General features: G+C 39.7%; 1 protein-coding gene across 1 annotated transcript; it reads left to right on the forward strand.

Moving 5' to 3' along the window:
- Nucleotides 1–20: 20 nt before the first annotated feature.
- Nucleotides 21–10,000, forward strand: LOC144656770 (GPI ethanolamine phosphate transferase 3, catalytic subunit-like). Its single transcript, XM_078517016.1, has 7 exons — nt 21–473; nt 1,958–2,315; nt 2,960–3,119; nt 4,480–6,322; nt 7,338–7,484; nt 8,002–8,225; nt 9,625–10,000. The coding sequence occupies exons 1-7, from the start codon at nt 62–64 to the stop codon at nt 9,838–9,840; spliced, it is 3,360 nt and encodes a 1,119-aa protein (XP_078373142.1). The 5' UTR covers nt 21–61; the 3' UTR covers nt 9,841–10,000.
- Nucleotides 10,001–24,995: the final 14,995 nt, after the last annotated feature.

Raw genomic sequence — 24,995 nt, forward strand, 5'->3', positions numbered from 1 at the left:
CGCAACAAGTAAAACCATCATGGCGGACGAGTTGGTGTAAAAGCTTGCGTGCAGCTACGATATGGGTTACGGGCTAAAACTTTTCGTTTTACTCTGCTTCATTTCTTCGCTTTATGTTGTTGGAATTTACCTTTTCACGCGTGGTTTTCTTTTGAAGCGACTAGTTATTAACGAGTACAGCGACTGCAAGGAAATCCCGGACACCCTGTCTGATCAACAACTTTGGAGCAATACTGAAGGTTGCTGGCTTAAAAAGACGCACAAAAAGGCTGTGATTCTCATAATCGATGCCTTACGCTATGACTTTGCACTTTTTAGCACAAACGTGAACGACTCTGAAGCGCTTCCTTACCAGAACAAGTTAAAAGTGATTCATGAAGTATTGGAAAACTCGCCTCAACATGGAGCACTATTCAAATTTGTTGCTGACCCACCAACTACCACAATGCAGCGACTGAAGGCGCTCACTACTGGTGAGAAATGAATGTGTTTCGACTTGCCACCTCCCCTGCCCCCGCCTCCCCCAACTAAGTCGTCCAATAGACCTTGCCAGGGGGTACAAACAGTACATTAGGAGTGCTGAATGGTCCTTCAAAAAATGCGTGTCTCGCAAGATTTTAGCTAAATTTCAAGGGTCTCGTCATCTCGAAGTTTTCTTTGACGCCTTCTCGGAGTCTTGATTTCTTTTGCAAGGCTAAAAGGCTCTCAAAAGGTCACGGGCTCGCAGAAAAAATATCAGTCTCGATAAGTCTCGACACCCCTTACATAAATGGGAAAAAAGAAACCTAAAGTAAATCCAATCCCATTACAGTGTTTCGAATGCCGGTCACCTCGCCACCAAGCAATCTCGCCACCAACCAACTCGCCACCAAGCGAAGTCACCTCGGCTCATGGATTAAAGAACGAGGAATACGCCAGTTTTGGTGGCGAGTTGGTTGGTGGCGAGATTCCCTGGTGGCGAGGTGACCGGATACCATTGTTTCTACCTCCAACTCGTGGGTGGGGAATATGGCAAGAACCCCAGTGGGGAGGGGGGGGTACTACAACATGAGTGATTGCCCTGGTACAGTGTTCTCACCGGGATATTGCCTTGGGGAGTCCCAGGGCCCCCTCTGCTGAAAAATAGGGCCCTATAAGAACATTAGGGGGACAAAGCATTCTCGTCCCCATAGCCCCTTCGTTTCTCTTAGCCGGCTTGGCACGAGAAAACGGAGGGCTCTGGGGACACAGAATTTCCAGTCCTAGATTCTAGGACTTCCGGCCTTCATGTATGCAGTCATGACGTTTCGAGAGAATGTATGAGAGAGTTGTTATGTGTCCGACTTCCGTTTAGGAATTCTTTGTTCCAAACAGCCAATCAAAAAAAATCGAATTAATTCAAAAATCCTATGTCCCCAGAGCCCTTCGTTTTCTCATGCCAAGACAGCTAAGAGAAACAAAGGGGCTATGGGGACGAGAATGGGGACAAAGGTACTTGTGGTTCATGGCTGATATGGAAAAAACCTTCATGATTTCTCTACTTTCCATGTTTAAATGTGAATTAACTCTTTCAATGGTGGTCCTTCAGCTGAAATTATCATCAGTGTGTCCAACCTCTCTGCTACAAGTATATTTCTCTGACCTCTGATAATGTTTAAGGTTATTTTAAAGGCTAAAACCCCTCTCATAGTCTGCATTATGAATAGGCAATATCAATACCACAGAAGCAAGTTTATGAAGATTAGAAAATGAATCCTTGTAGAACTTTTAAATTATGCTCTAAAGAGTTCTCATCAGTGCTGTCATGCTCTGCTGTGCCATGGTGTATCAACTGTGTTATGTCTCTGTTATGTCAACAAAAATCATGCGGTACAAATAACCTGAGCCCACACTCCAAATGGTCTGTTACTTGAAGAACCAATCACAATTTGATTTGGTTTGATTTTTAATCATGTTTTCTTTTCCTTTAATTTGCCAGGAAGTCTACCTACTTTTGTAGATGCTGGAAGAAACTTTGCGAGTTCCAACATTACTGAAGACAACATTATTTCCCAGCTGAAGTCTCTACACAAGAACATCACCTTCATGGGCGATGACACATGGGAAAGTCTGTTCCCTGGTTCATTCCACAAGTCCCTTCCATTCCCATCATTCAATGTCATGGATCTCCACACAGTGGACAATGGTGTGATTGCGCACTTAGTTCCAGAATTAAAGTCAAATGACTGGGATGTTCTGATTGGTCACTTTCTTGGGGTTGATCACTGTGGGCACAAGTTTGGCCCCAACCATCCTGAAATGGCTTCTAAGCTAACTCAAATGGATACTGTTCTAAGGTTTGTGCATTTTGTATGGGTTCACATCCCTTTTCTTTCGCCTATGACTCATACAATCTTTTTTGTACTATTTTCATTATTTGCTGATCACCAGGCGAATAAATCTTTCCTGAATCATTACATGTACAATGTGCAGTGTATGATACCTGTAATGTCCTGACTCGAAACTCCAAACTCGACACTTGAAATTCTCGACTCGAGACTTAAAACTGAAAACTTTTGAATTATGAAAAAATTAAGTCTTGAGGATCTAGGATTGAGGGACTGTCAACTTACATGTGTAATATGTTCATTTGAGCAGTACTGTAGCTGCAGTGTATTTCAAATACAACCTGTAAACACAACATAGAACTTTGCATACCAGAATCTTAACTGGTAGGATAAAACCAGAAAAAGTCAATTCATTTGATCTTATACAGTGTAAATGCAGACCTTTATACCATTATAATAGCCGTTAAAGTTTTAGTTTTTCAAATAGCCACATGTAATATGGGATGCCCAGAGAGCAAATAAATTTTATTTGCCCCCTGAGCAATGATCCCATGATGTCTTTCAAAACCATAGAGATCAAAATGGCTTCTCTATCAGTAAAAAGGTATATCTTGATTAAATTGTTTCACATGTACATTGTACATGTACTGTAGGTCGGTGATAGAAGCACTTGATAATGATACAGTGTTGTTTGTGATGGGCGACCATGGCATGACACGTACTGGTGATCATGGCGGTGACAGTGATGACGAGGTGGATGCAGCACTTTTTGTTTATTCACCGAAACCTGTAGCTACTTGTAACTTGGAAAAGGTAAGTAAAAATGGTTAAACCGGTGAGCTTGCCTTACAAAACTTTATATTAAGATTTGTGGTAGCAGTCATTTTTGATAACGATAGCATGACTGTTATTCAATAGCATTTTACCTTCCAAAAATTAGTAAAGGTAAAGTCTGTGTGAAGCCAAGTGGCCCATACCACCATAGCTTTAAATGTACCTGTTTCAGTAGCATGAAGCCACCAGGGGTATTTCTACTCCTCCCAATTTGTAACCATAATTATTCATGAAAAAGAAATAAAGTCCAGGTCAGTTCAGTTCAGTATAAGTCCATTGCAGGGTTACTCTCAGCATTAAATTCCTTGGTACCCATTTATTCACCTGGAGGCACTGTAAATGTTTTCCCTAAGAACACAACACAGTGACCTTGGCTGGCCAGGGCTCAAACCCAGACCACTTGATGCATATATTGTCTAGCATGTTAATGACTGTACTGGCTCCAACTTTTCGATATAGTCCAGACGTTCTAGATTACTAGGAAAAGTGCATTATTTCATCAGGGTAGGAATTTGCAGGTCTCACTGAAACTGTGAAGAACGCTCGAGGTAGTCAGATTCCTTTGTTAACCCCTACGTTTAGGATTACAGTTGAACCCCGTTATTTCGAACCGTCAGGGGAAACAAAAAAAAGTTCGAAATAGCGGGAGTTCGAAATAGCCGATAGTAAATGACTGAAGGGCAAATCCAAGGGAAACAGGTTTTAGTTCGAATTAACGGGGAGTTCGAATTAGCGAGGTTCAACTGTATTTTATTGTACGTACCTTTTTTAATCACTCTATTGTACTTGAACTTTTTTACATAATGCATAGTAATTTTTTTATTTTACTAGATGATATGCTGTGTGTGTGTGTTTGTTTGTTTGTTTATGTTGCAGTTAATTTTTGATCTTAGTTAATTTTTTATTTTAACTAGTTAGTTTTTTTCTAACTAGTTTTTTTTTTATTCTTGGTTAATAAGTAGAAAAAGTAGAACACCTCCCCCCCCTTGATATCTCATACCCTCCCCCCCATCCTTACTAACCCTCCCCTACTACAGTCCCTCTCCCCTAAGTACTATCATTTATTTATTTTTCTTTTTTACTAACCTGCACTGGATTTGAACTCTCAACCTCTGGATTTGCTGTCCAACCCCTTATCCACTGTGCCACGTAGGAAACGTTGGGTGAACCACTATTTTTTTAAAATATATGATACCCTTACCCTAACCCCATTATTTAACTAGTTAAAAAAAATCAACTAGTTAGAAAAAACTAACTAGTTAAAATAAAAAATTAACTGAGATCAAAAATTAACTGCAACATTTATTTATGTTTTGTTATTCTTTTTTACCTGATCTAGGAGGGGACTACCACTGTCTCTCAAATTGACTTGGTCCCAACCCTCTCTCTGCTTCTGGGTATTCCAATTCCATATGGTAACTTGGGCACCATTATACCTGAGCTGTTTTGCCATGACAGCACCATGGACTTACATGCACATGCAGATTACAAACATCGTGATACGGTGCATCAAGTGCTGGACTTGATACAAAGAAACGCAGCTTTTGAAGTTAATGCTAAGCAAGTCCACCGATATCTCACTGAATATGCTTCCAATTCTGGGGAGATCTCGGGGACCAGATTGGAAGAACTTGCAAAGATTTTGAACAATGCAACTGCCCTTGTCTCCAGAACCAAAGATTTGTTTAACAATCTTGACATTCACAGGGGAATGATTGAAAAAGCTACTATGGAAGAACTGGCACATCTCCGTGAGATATTGACTACTGCTGAGGGATTCTACAGCGATTATTTATCTAGAGTGAAAACTTTGTGTCAGTCTCTATGGGCTAAGTTTGATCTTAACTCTATATTTGCTGGTGTCACTGTGGTATTTCTTGGTTTTGCTGTTGTGGTGTTAACACTCCTTGATTGTGGTAGAAAGTTGTCACTGCTGCTAGCGATTCCCTTCATGGGTTTTGCTCTGGCTTCTGCAGTCACCTCCTTCAACTTTAGTTACCTCATTGTTGTATCACTATTTCCACTCTTTGGATTGGTTCTAGGTATGTTTATTTCCCTTCAGAAGGTAGTTATTAAAAAGACAACAATGATAGAAAAATGTTTCTTCAATAAACTTTCAACAGACAATGTTTTTGCCGCGATTTTGTGTTTTCTTCAATGCACAGCGCTATTTTCAAACAGTTTTGTTGTGAACGAGGACAAATTAATCGCCTTTTTCATTCAGGCTTTAATTGCAGTGAAATGTGTTCAAGGCCTTTGGAATTGTGGGCTAAGGGAAAGGAGGAGGCCTATTTTAAGACAGAACTCTAGGAGGTTGCCCAAAAAGGAGCTCAAAAAAGGCAGTAACATTGGATTTCTTCTTCGACTGTTAATAGCCTGGGTAGCATTTGAAATTGTTAACAGAACTGCAATTTTGTTTAAAGCTTGCAGAGAGGAACAGTGGTCTTGTGTCCCTTCGGATTTCCTTAAACCTCTGTCGGCTTTAACAGACAAGAACTTTACTGCAAGCAATCGCTTTATTCTAACTGTGTTATGCACTGGGGTGATTCCACTTGCAATTCGCCAGTGGCTTCGTTATACAGGGAATTTAAATGGACCATCTTTTGTGGTGCTGTGTGTGAAGTTTACCCTCCCGGGAGCATTTATCCTCATTTCTGCACACTGGTTGCTGCAGATCGTGCCGCAGGAGATGTCTGCTGTTTTCCCGGAGATTCACTTGTGGCAGCAGATCATTCTTCCACAGATGGTGTACTGTCTGTGTGTCGCGACAGTCGTATGCCTTGTGTATTCACCTCTGTGTATCTACACTGTTTTCAGAGGCAGTAATAGCTCTTTTAGCGAAAGAATCCAATCTTTGCAAGGCTCAGGCGATAATTCCAGGATTATCCACGCACTTGTCCGAGAAGTGAAGCAGCATTGGCAAGATGCAGACGAGAACAACCCTGCTGTCGAAGAAATTGGCCAAGATGATACAAATACGCCAATGGTCTACGGTCTGGCAACGGTTTACTCATCAGCACTATTGGTTTTATTTCTTGCTGTTACATTGCCACTAATGATGCTGTTAGGAAATGGAATGTCCTTGTCAGTCTTTCTGATGTGTGTGCAGATATTTCTGTTGTTGGAGATTCATGGATTGAGCCATGATGTGGAGCCAAACAGGATCTATGAAAACAATTCAGGTCAGTGTTACAAATTAGTTTAGCGTTAAAAGTTAAGTTAGCGTTACAAATTACAAAGGGATTTAAACCATCTGTACTCATTAAATGAAACGATTACTCTTAAAACGGCGTCCTTCCGCAATACAACTCTCAATTTCAATGCCTTCCCTGCAGACAACCGTTGTATTAAAAAAGTACATGTAGATGTGCTTCTGTAGTGCGAAACTTATATCGATATCAAAATTTATATATGATATCAGTAGCTAAATGTACATAGATACGAGAGCAGCGCAAATAGATACGCGTCCTTCATTTTGTAACCAATTTGACGGCGCCACGTACATGCAGCGATGAAACGCGAAAATTTCATGCCAGTTTTGATTTTCAGTCCCTTGGAGCGTTACATGCACGAAGTTTATAAAGCAAAGTTGCAACAAAAAGAAAGCGAAAACTCAAATACAACACGTTAAAACTGGTGAATGACAATATTTTCTGTGTATATTCGTTGTAAAAAGCTTACTTGTTCAGTATGTTTTAATTTCAAAGTTAAAGTAGAGCATTTTGTGAATATGAGACAACTAATCGCATTTACCAGGGCAGATTTGACGGGAAGTTGCACACGCGCCGTGCGCGTCACAGCCAATCGGTCAACTGCGTGGCGTGCGTTCATTTTCCCGCCAAAACTGGTGCTGGCAAAGGCAAATAATTATTTGTCTTGGATATAGGAAATCCCCTTGCTGTCAAACATCAGCCATTATTTGAGAAATTAAATAACACCGTAACTTTTACATGTATGTACCCATAGTTACTAACTATGATGTACCGAGTTTTTTCTAAACTATTTGCACGTAACCGTTATGCTTTAAATTTTTGCGGAATTGAAGACAGCGAAAACTATGTAAGATTGCAATGGAACTATAGTGTAGATATTTATTCACTAATTCAAGTTGGCAAGAAACTTTACTTAGTTGTCTCTCGCAAGAGCGTGATGTCAAACCAAACGTTTGTTTCTTTTTTTTTTTTTTTTTACAATCAGATCCTTCATGGAGCGTGGTAGTCCTGTGGTATTTCCTGTCGTGCTATTACTTCTACTGCACAGGGCACCAGGCTACCATTCCGTCCATTCGTTTTGAAGCAGCCTTCGTTGGTTTTCCGGGAGACATGGAAAATCTTATTTTACCAGGTACCTTAAGCAGAAAAATGGTTGGTTTGTTTTTACGACGATTTAAATAGTATTTTGTAGTGCAACAACGGTCAAGAGACAGGGAATTTTGTAAACTTATTACACGCCTGACCCTTTCTACATTGCTTTCTAGCAGTATGCAGGACTCGTGTCACAGATAAACCTAGTAAATGGCCTAGCTCACCGTAGCTCAATGGTTAGGGCGCCCAACTGGTATCTGGGAGGTCATGGATTCGAATCCTGTCGGGAACTCAGATTTTTTTTTTCTTTTTCCCACGCCCGTGACAAATAAACATTTCATCTTCGCGTTCAAACTGCTTTTATTCCATAAGTTGAAAACATCGTTAAAACCGCAGTAAAATTTTAAACTTGCAAACAGTGTTAATGCCTGAAGTTTTTTGTTCATTTGCCTTTTTGTTTGTTTGTTTACCTTTTTCCCAGAAACATTCTTTGATTGTTTTTTTTTTTTTGTTTTTTTTTTTGCTATCATAACCACCTCATTGTGTCATTATTTCAGGTCTTCTCATACTACTCAATACTTTCGCTGGTCCAGTCCTTTTTGCCCTTGGTCTTCCGCTCCTTCTGTTTTGGCCTCAAATACCAAACAGAGTGCTAGGGACTGGAAACAAAAGTGGACGTCAATCAAGTAAAGGAGAATTCGATTGGATTGAAAGTCCTGACCTGTTAAGAACCCGGATGTTTCGCCTCGTGCTTATGCACCAGGCACTTCACGGCGTTAAGGTTAGTATGCATGGAAGATGACATTGCCCCGTTACATGCATTTTGTTGTTTCATGTTTCCTGTTCCTTTTGTGCTTTCAACTGGTGCGTTTTTGACAAGGGTTAAAATTCAGCCCGCTTCACGCACCATTGATTTCCTTCCGCGTTTTCAAAAATACTGATCATACTGTTACTGTTTTTGTTACTGTTTTTGTTGCTTGCGTTGTCACTAAAGTTTTAACGCTTAGTTGAACTGGCAATGAGGATTTTTTTTTACTCCCAGCCTCGACTCGTTACTTGTTGGCGTCCAGCGGAAGCCAGATTTTCCTCCTACGAAAAGCCCTCTCTTTTCCCAGCAACATTATTGGGAAGAAGATCTGGGGTAAATTGAAAGTGTAATTTACAAGTGTAGCTATTGTTTTAGAGGTTGAGAACAAAAGCTACACTTGTAAATTACACTTGGTAAATGTTTTTTTGTTGGGGACTGAATTGACCCCAGACTTCAGTTGGACAGCAGCTATTGATACTAGTCCCGGCGCAGAGACAGCTGCGCAAGTGAAAATTTCCCTTCGCCGCCAGTTCAACTCGGATTCAACTGTAGTGGCCACACCAGTCACAATTGAGCGCGAATGAGCGTGTTTGTTTTTTGTTTGCACTGATAATGTTCAAAATTGAATCGAAAACCGTTTTTATGATAGGTTAAAATTGAATCACGCATGCGACGCAAACGCCAAAGCAAAGAAAACAAGTGTAAGCTAACTCACCGCAAAAGCAAGCACAAATGCAAGCGAAGCGTGACTTGCCTGCCATCTTGGTAGAAAGATTCCAACTGCGTCTGGGCAACTTAAGTTCCTTGTATTTGCGTTCTACGTGTGAAAGTCGCTTGCATTTGCGTTTGCACATGCCGTTTGGATTTGCGTCGTAGGTGTGAACCTGGAAGCACGTGTAGCCCAACCTCTCACTTTGAACCACATTAACAACACTAAAGCCGGCTTTTAAAAAAATCGCTTAAATCGGGTTAAATCGGCAAAATAACCACACCACGAGCAAACAACACACGTATGGCCGGAATATGGTAAGCCATTTTTATTGAGAATTTTCACTTTTAACTACCTCCATGGATGCCTTGTAGAAAATCCCATACAAAACCTTATAATTCGGCGCCATATTGTGTTGTTTTTGTGGTTCAGTGTGAGCTTCGGCTGCCTGTGCTTAGACTGTCCACAGCCCTCATCGTGCGATCGATGAGCGCGCGGGAGAACGGCGAGAGAACGGACGCCAGCGCAAAACGCTCCCGCCCTCCTCCCCCCGCGCACTCGCGGCGCGCTCGCTTCGTTGCTTGCGTGAAAAATCGAGAGGCTGTGGACAGTCTAGCCTGTGCTGGAAGTCCTTATTTTTGTATTTGTTCATTTCTTGTACAGCTTCTGGCCACATGCTGTTCCGCAGCCCTCCACCGCCGCCATCTTATGGTGTGGAAGATTTTCGCGCCACGGTTTGTGTTCGAGGGTGTCTCCTTCTTGCTGACCACCGTGGTGCTGTTCGCGAGTTTTCTGGCTGTTTTGAGAGTGGACCAGTCGTTACGAAGCTGGTTTAAGAAACTTGAGATGTCTGATGGATGGAAAACAAAGAACAGATAGCTCACTTCCGGTCTCCCTGAAAGGCTATCTGGTGTATACAACGAATGAACCACTCCTTACGGGGACCGTGCTATTATGGACAGTCCACTTGGTCCCTTCGAGCGTTTCTGACAGTACTTAAAGGGACTATGTCACGGAGATTTCGCAGAGTTTAAAGTGGTTAAATAAGTTCTGAAATAAGTTGTAGGCAACCTAATCCATGAAAGACATTGGCTTTGGACATTTAACAGAAGATATAACCTTTACTTGGGGATATAAATTAAACTTCGGCTATAAATATCAATTTTTTTGAAGGCGACGAAAACAATTTGAAAACGTTGGCTAATGTTTTCAAATTGCAATCCATTTCCATCCGAGCTATCCGCAGCCAAACGCGCTTTCAAACAGTTTTAGTGTTCTAAAATAGCAATTGTAAATAATCAAAGGCTCTTCGGATCTTTGGTTTGTGTAGTCGCTCTTTTTTTTTTTTTTTTTTTTTTTTTTTTTTTTTAAAAAAAAAAAAAAAAAAAAAAAAATAAAAATGGACCATTATTTTTAGGTTTTATTCGACACAAATATAGATTCAGTTGGGCTGTTCAAAAATCTGTCAAAATCCGTGACATAGTCTCTTTAACTGGTTGAAGAGAGAAACGACAGCCGGAAATACGTCTGTGCGTTCGCAGGCTAAACTGGTTCAGTTGCTGACTAGTAAAAAGTCATTATTCGTATAGTAGGATTATTTTTGAGATCGTCATATCACTGAACCGCTCGTGAGGATGTTAGCTAATAGGCCCTTTGCAGGAGAGGTATGCGCTGAGACGTCCAAGACAAAGCTTGCTCTTCAGCACGGTGGATTGTGTGATCATGTGACCGCAAGGTGTAAAAGGGGCAATAAAATGGGTGTCCTCTTAATTAATCACTTATAATTAATTTATTAATCGTATATATAACAAAATTCTTGATTTTGATTGGTTCTGCGCGCGCCTATTTATTGCGTAATTGGCGCGCGATCACGTGGGTTACAGGTATCCAATTTGAACAACTTCAAATTGTATACCTCTAATTGGACTCCTTCGCCATCCGCGCGTCAATCACGCGCATTTAAATGGGTTCTTTATTGCTGTTTTCCCACTGTTTAACAACCAATTGAATTTATCATTGAGTTTTTCACACTAAAAAAAGATTCTGAAAGACTTCCTAACCTCGAATTTTGTTATTGATACGATTAATTAGTAATTGGACCTCGTGTCATACAATTCAGAGAGTAATTGGCTCGTAATATTAAATCATCCTCGCGCTGCGCGCTCGGCCGATTTTGAAATTACTCGCCTGGTTATTCTCTGAATTGTACTCCACTCAGTCCAATTACTATTACTAATTAATCAATCAATTATAATTGTTTCTAGATTGTTCATTGTCTAACAGTCTTTCTTATCATTAGCTGTTATTTTGCAACTACGTGTAGCCACCGTAGAAGAAATTAAACGTTAACCAAAATTAACTAGACGCCTTGTGGGGCGTCTCTTTAAGGAGCTACGCGACTCTTGAGACATCCCCGCTTTTACTCCCCCCTCTCCCCTTCTTTGCCTACCCACGACCTGGGAGACTGGGCACTAACTCGGTGATATTAATTAGGACATATTAAAATTGTCAATGTAATCAATTATTCAGGAATTGGTAGTCGACCAACGCAATGACTGAATAGAGTGAATAGATATTGCCCCAAACAACGTTTATTAAAAAGTTGTTCACGAAAAGCCACCTCAAATAATATTAAAATTGAACTCTTTTTTCTTTCTTTCTTTTCTCGAATCGGTTTATTGAGAATCGAATTGAATTTTTTAAGACTTCCTTTTTCTATGCATGATTTGAGTGCTTTTAACTTCTGGTCTTGCAAATACCTCGCTTTTTCAATTACAAATTAAAACGCAAATAATTGGTGTCGTAGTTCACGTTCTTCAAAATACGTTAAATTTGTTAGCTCAGTTGGTAGAGCGCCGGACTGCTGTGCGGGAGGTCGTGGGTTCGAACCCCAGACCGGACCAACACTCAGGGTCTTAAAATAACTGAGGACAAAGGGTTGTCTCTGTAATTACATCTGCAAATGGTTAGACATTCTAGTCTTCTCGGAAAAGGACGATAAACCGTAGGTCCCGTTTCCTGTATCCTCAGTCTTGTAACAGGGGACGTTAAAGAACCCCCACACTATTCGCGAAGAGTAGGGCACAAAGGTTCCCGGTGTTGTGGTCTGGCCTTTGTGTAGTCAATTACAGTATGTGTACAGCGCATTTGAACATTACATATGAAAAATGTGCTATATAAATTATATTATATTATTAATAATCTCAGAACGGATGAATCATTCTACTGAAATTACGTCTACCGATCGCCACAGACAAAGTGTAAATTGATTATCATTATCATTATTTAGCGTTCTTGTTTTGCAAAGGACTGAACAAGAAATGTCCGCCCTCCTTGTTTTGAGGTCACAGCTGTGGCCAAGAATAGTAATATGCTAGAGAGAAAGTCTCCTTTAACGGCTTTCTTTTTTAATTGCAGTCTCGCACTTAAATAATCCAAGGGGAGAGTCCAGATGCTTTTTGCGTCGTTAAAGGCAGATTACCACCCGAGTAATCTGCAATCTGCACTGGCAAAGAAACGCGAAAGAAAGCCTTCACATTGGTCTCTAATTAATTGCACGAAAACTATTGTTATTGAATGTTTTTGAATGTTTTTCGCTACTTTATTCCAAAGCCAATTTCATTTGCCACCCAGGTGATTTATAAATACATCTTCCCGTCGTTTACTAATATATAATGAAAGTTATATTTAAGATAAGTTGTTTACTTACCTGGTTTTAACAATCATTCAACATCTATTCATTTTGATTTCAATTTCTTTATACTTGTAATTGAAAGTAAACTATGCTTCTATTGCCCCCATGTTTAAATGAAAAATCTAATTAAAAGAATCAAACTTCCACCTGTCCCGTCCCAAGGTGTTAGACAAGCTATAATTCAATTTCTATTTGTTTTATTTTGTTTGTTTTTTGGCCTCTTAGAATGATATAAAACTATTGATACATAGCTTTCAATTATAAGCAAAGTAATTTGATTTCGTTGCGTCGCTGAGGTATCGAAAACTGACCTCTTCCCATCTGCCTAAAAACAAAACAAACAATACCAAAAGAACAGCAATTGCTTATTACAACGCTATCAGTTTAATTACAATAAAAATAGAATTTCACATAGAAAACGCGTGCTCAGGCCGAAAGAAAAAAAAGGCCTATACAATAACTTTTATATGCAATGATTTCTTTTTTGCCTATTTTCTTTCCTGTTTTGTTCTCGTTATTGAAACCCGAAAAAATGTATTCTAAACGCGATATTTATTAGGGTATAAAATTAAAAACGTAATACATTATTCAGCAATAGGTAGCCGACCCACGGAATGGCTGAATAGAGTGAATAGAAATTGCCCCAAACAACTTTTCAAAAAGTTGTTCGTGAAAAGCGTTAGAAATTAGTGACCACCTCAGAGAAAATATTAAAATTGTATTCTTTTCGTTTCTCTTTGTTTTCTCGAATCGGTGAAATTTGTAAAGATATTCTTATTTGTTTTCTTATTGTTTTCTTATTTGTTTTCTTATTATTCATCGCATCGTACTTTAACCAATTTCTTAAAAACGTTAACCCATGTGCTGTAATTTTATTTCAATTTCAACTAGCAAAATACGACTTGCTCTGGATTCTGGCAGATTTCGGTCACTCGCTTGCGTCAGGTCAAGATCTCTGCGGAAGGAAGTAAGTACTGACTAACTTTAAATTGTTTCTGCTATTACAATATTAACGGGAAATTACTCAGGTAAACCGGCGTTAACTTGTCTTAAAATGGACTGCCAGGCACGTTGATCAGTGAAAATGCAGTCGGGTGTTTTAACGATTTTTTGTTTCTCAACCAGACAAATGCCCATCTATCGTTGGATTGGCAGGCTAAGTGAATGATTTCGAAAAGCTTAGAAAAGCAGCCAGCAACAGCGAACGTTAACTTTGTAGCTATATATGTGAAATTTTATTGAGTTTAGTTCTGTAAGAGCATCTTTTTTGACAATAGCTTGCGAGTTCGTTCTCAAACGCTTTTTTATTACTTTGTGTTTTTTTTTTTTTTTTGCCTACATGAGATATCCTCAAATATGACATTTTTAAGAGCATTACGTTATTTCAGGTTATTTTTAATGCTGATAAATTGAAAAATAAACAAGGACATGAAGGAAGCGAATAGGAAAAAATATTTCTTTGTAAATATTCCTCGCTCTAGCTCCTCTAAAGTTGTCGAAATCTAACCGAAATAATTGCGGAGCTGAAAATTCTATTCATTTTTCAAGTCAGAAGGAGCGAAAGTTTAAGCATTGTCGTCCGATGCCGGGGCTGACTTAGACTAAAAAAATAATCGAAAAGAAAGTGAGCTCAGAGGAATCAAATTACGCAACAGACGCACTTCTGCAAAATGTGACTACAGTGTAACCTCGATATGACGAACCTCTATGTAACGAAGTCCTCGATATAACGAACGATATTTCTCGTCCCAGTAATAGCAAAATATATGGAAAAGAACCTCGATATAGCGAGCACATTTTGCCAGTCCATTGGCCCTTCGTTATATCGAGGTTCGGCTGTATAAGATCGTTTTCTTCCGTTTACTCATCTTCGATGTTTTTAATTTTGAACCTTTTAATCCTTTTTAAATTACGTCCGCCATTTTTAAAAAAAAAGGGGGAAAAATTATCAACACGGTATTTGTCATGTTCTTAGCGCTATGCTAAAGTTTGCAAATTCCAAGGCCTCGCCGTATTTTTTTTTTTTTTATCTGAGACTCTTTACGTAAAATTATCCCGGTTGCGCGGGCCAAGCAACCACGACGAGTCGATGAGGAAAACAACTTCGTGTAAGAAGACGTCAGAGTCGCTTTGCTGGTCATCCACGCTGATTGGCCAGAAAAACTGTTTTTTTTTTCTGGCCAATTGGAGAGAAGGAATTCAAACGCTTATGGAACTGGTTCGGTGAGAGTAAGTTCTCAGAGGCTCTACCGAGCTTGTTGAAAACTTTCGCCCGAAAATCCCGTCGTCCCGACTCGCTGCCCCTGGGTCTCCGAGGATGCAATTCCGAGTTTTCTAAGTTTTCTATGAGTTCATCAACGAAACGCAGCCATACTGACTATTCTACGGAATGGGGATCACGGAACTTTTAATAGAGTAAACAGCAAGCGAAGTTAACGCAGCGGCTACCAGCCCTATATGTGTTTAGATGGTTTCCTCAGTGTGGCGTGACGTGCAAGATGATCTTTGGGGAAGGGGGGAGGGTGGGCAGGGGGGGGGGGGGGAATTTAAGCAGGAATAGCGCAGCCGTGAGAGCGCTTGTCTCCTGCCAATGTGGCTGGGTTCGATTTTGACTCGGTGTCATAAGTGGGCTGAGTTTTGTTGTTAGTTCTCGCCCTTGCCCCGAGGGTTTCTCTCCGGGCTCTCCGTTTTTTCCCCTCCTAAAGAAACCAGCATTTCCAATATCCAATTCGACCTGAATAGAGGACCCGCATGAAAACCAGCAAAAGCTGATGTGACTTTCTATATTAATATATTTATTTATTTAAGGTGCGTCCTAATTATTCTCGCAAACTTGTTAAACAGAAAAAGAGCTACGAAATGTCCGCCTTCCTTGCTTCACTCTCAAAGTTCTAAATTTAAGTGTTTTATATTTGACTTTCGCAGGCTTTTTAGCGAAGAAAACCATGAAACTGTTCCTGATAATCACAGTGACTGCAATCCTGTGCGCTCGGTTGACGATGGGAGAAACAAATAACAACTACTGCGGAAGAAGTAGGTCTTTTATTGAGCTTGGTTTTGTTGGAAATTAAAGGGACTGTGTCACGGCTATGTCGAGTTAAGTTATTTTTATGTTATTAAATTTTGTCAAATTTTCGCTATGAAACTAAATGTTTGCAAAGTAATGTAATTCTATGATTCTAAATGACAAAACCATAACTTCATTGAAGCCAAATGTGTCTCCCGAGCGTTATAATTTAAAGTTACAAGCAGACAAGATTCCCTTTGAAAACTGTTCCGCCGGACCATATTTCAAAACCCCATATCGCAATCCGTTTTAATCTTCGACACTTTTGGCCATCCGTACCTTCTTTTGCATTTGCTGTGTTATTTAAATGTTTCTTCACTGTTTTAAGGGGTTATTTTATATATTTAAACGAATTTGATGGTCATTTCCTATGCCTAAGTTTGGCTTAAAATCACGTGACACGGTCCCTTTGAGTGGAAGGTTGCTAAATAAAAAAAAATAATGAAAATGAAAAACCTCTGGAACCCAGGGTGGCAATTAGACCGTCCTTGTAAAGCCAACCAGATTGTCATGGCCAGTTTACCTAAAAGTAGGTCACTGAGTTATTCCAATGATAAATAATCTTGTTACTGTATATGGCTAGAAATTTTTTCCCAACAGCGCGCGCAAATTCGAGGTCACGTGACATCTATTAAAACTGTTTCCCGAAAAAGTCTCTGAGCGGGCAACATTGCAAAATCTATGACGTCAGAGGGTAACAGTGCAATGTTGCCCGCGAATGTCGACTGTTGACCGCCATTCTTCTAAGTCTTCGTCGTGCTGTATTACAAATCACTTACCCGTTAAGTTTGTTTCCTACGAATCTCAATGAGATTCTCGGGAAACAAACTTAACTGTTTCCTAAGGAACAGTCATTAAGTGTATATTATCACCGAAGTCGACGGCATTTTACTACTCAGTGGCGTTCTGGGAAAAGACCCTGAGGAGAAACCCCCGCCCCCCTTTTGTTTCTTTAAGGAAACAAACGGCCATCATGACCTCTAAATGTTCAATTTTCTTCCACAGCTCCTATTCCAAATATCCAGCTGGTAAAACTCCAGGCATGTAATTGTGCCTACTCCGCCGATTGTCTTGGAGTAAAGGTCACGGCCGATAAGATTCCTGTCTGCGTGAAAGGCGATTTCAAGATTGAAGGTGATCACCCAGGCCCGTTTTCCATCGTATACAAGGCAGATGTGAAGGGAACAATAATGGGCTTCATTCCGTATGCAAGTACAGTCCCGATGTGCGACGGAGGGGCCTGGTAAGTATAATCCACATACATGGAAACATGACATCTCAGGAATATACTACCTTAAGGCTACTATTGCTAGCGGCTACCAATTTTAGCGATTTTAGCGAGTTGGGCCAGAATCGCTAATTTAGTATTCGCTTAAATTTGTCTTGGTCAAATTTAATACGTGTTAAATTAAATATAGCGGCCTTGTTCAACTACTAGTGACAACGTCAGGAGGTAGGGCAACAATTAAGCTAAAATACCTAAAATCCTAAATCATGCAAAATTTTGCTCGATTCGGGTTGCTTTTGCTCCACAAACTGCAATTACGTGAAGATAGCGCATTAGGAAGAAATTTGACCTGTCCTCTTAACCCATAATATGCTGAAATTATTCCAAAAAACGCATTTTTTACCGTTAATCGATTTTCTTGGCTCTACGGTCCAAAATTTCTCTAAATTTGCTAGAAATGCACTTTATGACAATGCAGGAAGATTTTGATGAATTTGAAATTTCCATGTAAAAATGTACAATATTTTACTTTGGCGCATGCGCATATAAGCCATTTTTTTTCTTTTTTTCTTTTTTTTTTTTGCTGAACCGTTCCGATTTTTTCCTTGCTCCTTTCCTTTTCGTTTTTATCTGCTTTGTTATTCTCTCTATCTTTTACTCTGTGCACCCTTTCTACTGGCCTGAAAAGTTTTGATCTGAATCAATGGAACACCCTGGAAAGGAGATCATGATCAAGTACGGGTATTTTGGCCTGTTTTAGCACCAATTTTACACCAAAAACTGATCACGTTTTTCTCGATTAGCTCTGTCGGAATGCAGTCAATATTGAAGATGGATTGTCCTGTGGAAAGATCTATCCAAGTTCTATAAAATGCAAATCACAAAAATCTGCTGACGTGTAAATTGGTGACGTCATAAGTGGCAGAATGGCCATTCCTCCAAATCCCGGAATAATCCGCGCTTAGCATGTTAAGAGTTGAGAAGGGTTGGGATAGAGCTGTGATCGCCGGCATCGTGGAGAATATGACTGATTTCCCTGACCCACTTTCTAACATTTGCAATTCACTTTGTTCTTTCTGACAATGATAATGTTCGTTCAGTGTTAAGTGACTTTGTTCTATAACTGAACATTTATTTCCATCTTAGCTATATTTTTTTAAAGTTTCGGAAAATCGCTAAATTTAATAGTCGATAAATCTTGCTCAGAAAAAGTCGCTAAAATTAGTAGTCGCTAAAAATAGTAACCTTCAGGCATAAACACTTTCTTAATTTTACCTTTTAAATTAGTGCATTTTCAATTTTAGAAACCGTTTTCAAATGATTTATTTAACAATTATTCTACAAGCGCGCGTTTGATATGAGATGGAAGATAGCCAACGATTGTATGGAATGTCGCGTCCAACACATGATGACCTCAGGAATGAAATGTAAAAAGCAAGCTATCGGGCCGGGAAAATCCATCAAAATGACACTTTACAGCTTATTCAAGAAAGCTCGTCGAAGGTCATCATGTGTCGAACGCGACATTCCATACCCCTCCCCTAGAAAGTGGGTTTTGTGGTGCACGCGCAATTGTGTGAATCTTCCAAATCGCATATGACTAATTGCAGAGGCGCTCGCGCCGCGGATGGTTCGTGCAGGTTTTTCCACTCGTTTTACTAGGGAGAGAATGTAAAATTGGGCACTTTTACGATCTGTTTTTATAGAGTGACTATCGTGGTCTTCAAATATGAGGCGTTTTGGGGGGAAATGGCTAACTTTGAGAATGACAGCTCATTGCATGAAAACGGGTCAGCCTTCTGGCGGTTAGAGTGTGCGACCTTTTGCTTCGCTTTGAAGGTTGAGAACAATTTTAGAAAAATGCTAATTTTTACTCATTAGACAAAGCTATCAGGGAAATGTAATATCAGATTTATAAAACAAAAAACATTTGATAATTTCAGATCATTTTATTTAGTTTTCAGTCGTATCTAAAGCTTTGGCTACCTGTGGTGAAACACTGATAATAAAACATGTTTTTTTTTTTGTAGCTCCATGAAAGTAACCTGTCAACAGCTGAAGGCTCTGCTTGGAGGTAAACTAACATTATAACCAGTGTTTAGAGGCTTGCTGTTAAACTGTAAATTCTTGCTTGCATTCTGTTGTTGTCGTTGATTTTTTTACATGTGTTTGTTTAAGGCCCCGTCCACATTAACCCGGGTAAATTTGAAAATGGAGAAATTTGAAAACGCTGCGCATAAAATGTTTTCCGTCCACAGTAACCCGGGTAAATTTGAAAACGATACGTTTCATCGCACGTTGAGTTACAACGCATCAGTGGGGGGGGGGGGGGGGAGAAACTCCCTTTGTTACACGACTGAAAATGGGGTCATAGCGGTGCCGGGCAACCGAATGTGCGCAGTAGCTATCGAATGGTTGCTAAGGATGTAGTGAATAGCTTGACAAAGTTCATTGTTTAGTTCGCATGTTTTGAAACTGACCGTGCACAAAACAAAACAATATTGCTATTTGCATTTTGTTTGATCGATCCTTTGAAGTTTGCCGGACATCAAAACAACAAAAAGTGATAACGTTGACCAGTCTGGCAAAGTAAGGCTTGCGAATAATACTAACTGAAAATAGCTCCAATGATTCTGAAAGGATTTGCCATTTTTTGGTTGTTACATGTCAACCGTGACAAATTTTTCGCTTGTTTTTCCACGCCGCCAAAACATTCTCAGAGACGTCAAACATCAGGTAAGAAATCTGGCTGAAAATGCAAAAATATCTCAGCGGCGTAAAACATCAAAAAACCACTACCATTCGCTTTTCACACGCACGCAGTCATTGATATTTAAATCTTTCTTAGAAAACAAAGCTTTGGGTGACGTCTTTCTTAGCAACGGCTTGATTGACATAGACTTGCACCGTTTCCAGGCACTGCTATTTCTTCAAAGAAAAGTGCCGACTTCTGGCTTCAAACTGATCAAGTTATTCGGTATTGACGATTTTTCAGCTGCAAAGGATTTTGGGAAGGTTTTTATTATAATTATATATTATTATTATTATTATCATCATCATCATCATCATCATCATCATCATCATCATCATCATCATCATCATCAATGCAAATGCTCCTGGGTCTCCGAGGATGGTTCTTGCCTAGAAAAGTAGAGTAATACCCACCACCACCAACATAGCTGTTATCATCACCTCAACAATAAAGCATTCCGTACTCAAACGTTACCAATATCGTTTTCTTTGACACTAGACACCCGCACTTCAAGTACCTGCTCGCTGGAAAATGGTGATGTACATTTCGTGGTGACAACGAACATTCCTGGTCCAATTAACATTCCTTCCAGCGTTGTGGTAAGTCTTAGAAATACTACTACCACGCTTATAACAACAGGAGATTACCTCTTTGTTATCACGGATTTTAGAGTCAATTTCCTTCATCTACGGGAAGAGTAGTCCAATCCCTGAACTCTCTCTTTCGAGCGCCCTTTATAGGGGCTGAATCCAGGCGCGCAAAGAGAGAGTTCAGGATAACTTGCATGCGCAAACCATATTTGTCAGCACTTTTGAAAACGGGCGCGCATAGAAGACGAGTTCAACCATGCGACCGTGTACTAAAGCAGGATCACCGGAGCAACTTTAAAAAAGCATAGCTTTCTAGTCAGTGTCTACTAAAAGCTAATGACCAAAACATAAATCCCATTCCGTAAACAATTCTTAGTATTTTGTAGCTGCTTATTGAATTGGTTTTGGATACAATTGAGCACAGTTTTTTCTTGCATTTATTCGCGCACTTGGTCGTGTAGTTAAATTCGTCAGTTGAGCGAGCATTTTTAACCTAGCGCGCATCTCAAGCAAAGGACGCCACACTCTTCGCTTCTGATTGGTTTGTTCTGAGCATGCGCATGCAAGTTATCCTTGACTCTCTCTTCGCGCGCCTGGGTTTAACCCCTACAACGGGCGCTTCGAAAAGAGAGTTCAGGGACTGGACTACGGGAAGAGGTGTGGGCAGTGCTCAGGAAAAAATAGTAAAAATAAGTATCTTATGAAGGATGGTGTTTTTCAAACTGACGACAAGGAGCAGTCAGACGGAAATAAACAAATTCATCACTTGCAACTAGGGTTTATCGTCTTACGGTCTAACTAAGGGCCCAGTACTACGGGCAACATTTTCTTTCAATTGTCTCGCAACATTGTTGCATTGCACGTTGTAAAGTATTGTTGCGCGTATAAACCACCCGTGTTGCAAGTTGCGGCAACATGTTGCACAAAGTTGAACTTATGTCAGACTTTGCGCAACCTGTTTCTTTATTAGCTCTCACCTATTGTTATCACTGTTGTTAATTATTGCTTAGCTCGTTACCAGCACCTCGCTTTGTATTTTTCAAGTTTTAAAATCATTCGCTTATTGTAACCGTCACTTCTGAAGATGCGTGCTGTAGCATGCGAAACGTCAAGTAAATTTAGATTCTTTTTTCAATCCATGCGTAGTCTATGTGTTATGTTTGTTACTGCTGTTTGTATTTCAATTCTAGTCAGCTTATATTATTTATGCTAATTTTTGACAAAAAATTATAAAACGGACCTCTTTGTGAAACGTAATCGCTTCTGCATGCATTGCGTAATTTGCGTTCCCTTTATTGTGTATTATTACAGTCAACTCTCTCTAAGACGGACACCTTCGGGACCGGCCGCAACTGTCCGTCTTAGAGAGGTTTCCGTCTTGTAGAGAGTCGAGGAAATATGACACCAGTAATTTTGAGATAATAAAGCTAAGCCTATGCACAAGGAATACACGTCTGTTTTGAGTCTGTTTAAAGTCACTTTCTTTAACAAAATCTACAAACTGGGACATCAATAATATCAGAAAATTGACTTGTTTTCCCATTACAATCGATAATTCACTGCTTCACGCAAGCAGAGAAGCTTCATTGTTTTTGGTTAGTAAGCTTGGTATACGCATATCCTTAGGGCACTGACTAACTTTGCTTTAGCGATATGAAGTTTGGAAGTATTTTCAGTATAAAACATGATAAAAAAAAACACATCTTAAGTGTCCGTTGATGATGTCAAAGTGTCCCTTGTCCGTCGTAGAGACATGTTCGCCTTTTAAGGAGTTTGGTTTCAGTAAAATGACTGAAAAACGGCAGGGACCATCACCTGGTGTCCGTCTTATGGAGGTGTCCGTCCTATAGAGGTGTCCGTTAAGAGAGAGTTGACTGTATCTCCCTATCCTCGACACTAGCCTATAATACTAATGCTTTACTTAACCTTCTAGAACGGCATATCAAACGCCAAAGTTGAAGCTGACGTCGATATCGACGAAGATTTGATGAGTGGATTCAAGGTCAAAATTGCTTGCATCAAGCAAAAAATTCCAGTCAATTTGGAAACTTAAAAAATGCAACTACAAGAATGTGTTGCACGAACCATGTAGCTGAAATAAATGTAGTTAACCTTATACTTGTGGTTGTACTTGTATCATAGCACCGACAGGCGAGCCTAAACTTGCAACTACAAAGTGTTGTATGAACCATGCACTGTAGCTTAAATAAACGTAGTTGAACTCATTTGGTAGTTGAATTTTGCCCGTGATCTTTGAATGCCCATTCTCTCGTGCTTGCAGCACTGCGTACACACACACGCACACAGGCATCCCCAACATGAGCCTCTAAGGCTTCGGCCCGGTCCACACGTATTCGGTTACGTCTGTGAACGGGTAGTTTAGGCTTTTCGTCCACACGTAAACGACATGAACTGTAATGTTGAAAACTGGTTGAACAGGCATAAAGAGATGCGGTTGTAAACTTTGACGTCACACCAATTATTTTGCGCATGCTTGATGCCAGTGGTAAATCTCGTACCCAGGACTCCTTGTTTGATCGACATTGAGGTTCGTCCTCCGTGTAAAAGACCACAGCGAGGGGGGGGGGGGGGGGGGGCTCACATCTTAAGTGGACTTGTGTTTAGTTAAGGGGGGGGCTCACATCAAATTGAAGGGCAAATGAACGATACCGTTTCCTTCCTGGTTTCCTGCTAACGCGTTTTTTGTTTTGTAGCGGCCGTTTTGAATTTTAAATACGCGGTCCGCTGGTGGGAAGTCTGAAACCGAATAAACTATACGTGGTAAGCTGCTGCGAGGTCTGGAACCGAGATATCTTAGGAATGCGCTCGTAACTCTTAGAATATGGCAAGGGATGAAACTTTACAACCTTCAAAATTTGAATCAATTCGAAGCCAAATCTCTGTCTGAATTTCAAAATATTTATTCGACAGACAGGAAAAACGTTGAACTAGATATCCGTTGGTTTATTTTGCCTATTATATTCGACCATCAATGTCATCAGCTATTATTTTGTAGCTCTTTTTTTTTTTTTCGTTCCTTCGGCGATCATTTAATTTCTAAAGAATTCAATGCAAGCACTGTAATGGTAGCCAATTCCCGTGTATGCCTATTAAAGGGACTATGTCACGGGGATTTCGCAGATTTTTGGTCTTAGGACTGTTCTAAAATTACTGGTAGGCAACTTTAACTTAAGTAAACATTATCTTTGAACGTCTAAAGGAAAATATAACCTTAATTTGCGGATAGAGATCAAGCTACGGCTATAAATATCGATATTTCGAAGACACTCAGACACAACTTGAAAACGTTTGCCTTACTTTTTCAAATTGCAATCCGTTTCCATCCGTGCCATCCGCAACCAAAGATGCTCGTTAACAAATTAAATGCTCTAATATAGCAATTTTTAATAAAAATGGACTATTATATTTTGGTTTCCTGTGACACAAATATAAATTTTAGGGGTTTAAAAATCAGTAAAAATCCGTGTCATAGTCCTTTTGACAAATTGCGCACCCATTAGCGGCCATCGAGAACCAATGCTCCTAAGTCCGCCCGCAATCAACTAGTATTTCAATAAAGAAATGGCTGGATTAGTCCCCACCCCCTTCCCCTTATGCAAGAGAATCGTAGTTGTCGAAAACTGCTTATGGCCGATAACTGAAAATACAACGGCCACTACCAACGAAAAACAAGCCCCGCAAGTCTCTCGAAAATATCCCCTACAAAATATAAAGCCCATGGACTTGTGTTTAGTTATTAATCTGACTATGAGCCCCCTTAATCTGATTATGAGCCCCCTTAATCTGATTATGAGCCCCTATTGTAGGGCTTCGTTTTTATTTTACGTAGTCCGAGAATGAAGGAATATTTTTAGGATTCAGTTCGTTACTTTGTTGTATTCTCTACAGTAATAAAAAAAATCAGTCACAGTGTCACGTCCAAACGAAAAACCAAAGATTTTTGCAACGCAAATTTCAATCACAAAAAATAATGAGGTGATTCAACTAACACCTCAGAGAAATCGAGATCTCATAATCCAATTGTTTAAGTAGAATTTTAACTAATGTTCTTCAAATAACGAACTCCAATAATTTTTCCACATTTTTAGTAGTATAAAACTTAACACTTAAAGTGAAATTGCGTGCGGACTGAATTATCCTTTGAAACTTGCATCTGTACGTGTGTGCACGCGCTCATCAATCTTTAGTTCTTAAAGCCCCTTAACGGTAAATCTCTTTCTTTTAGTCCTCGATAATTCAGTTACCTAGTAATATTTCTTAATCCTCTTTTAAACTTCAGAGAAACGAGAAAACGTCACCATTTTGTAGTTAGTTATCGACAACAAGTAAAGCTTTCCATCTAATAAACGAAAATTGTGAGTGAAGTTTGTTGGCGACGACCTGATTTTTTCATCAATATTGTTATAGGCCACTTGTTTTACATATGAACGGTTCTCCTGTTGGCTACTACTTGACAAACTTACATTAGCTACAAAAAATCACTTTCCTCGTCTGCGGGGTCCCTTAACTATCTTTATTTGAGCCTGACGTTTATTTTTACCCCGAACGGCAAAAATTTCACTTCTGCCTCCATTCGTTTGGCGTTTGTACGCGAAAATGAACTTCTTTTTGTTTATCGTGAAAAGGCATTTTTCCTTATTTTTCGGAGGGACTCGTTTTAAAATTCGATAACAAAGATGAAA

Source organism: Oculina patagonica, chromosome 1 (genome assembly GCF_052425735.1).
Source record: "Oculina patagonica isolate OP01 chromosome 1, crgOcupat, whole genome shotgun sequence".
NCBI lineage: Eukaryota > Metazoa > Cnidaria > Anthozoa > Scleractinia > Oculinidae > Oculina > Oculina patagonica.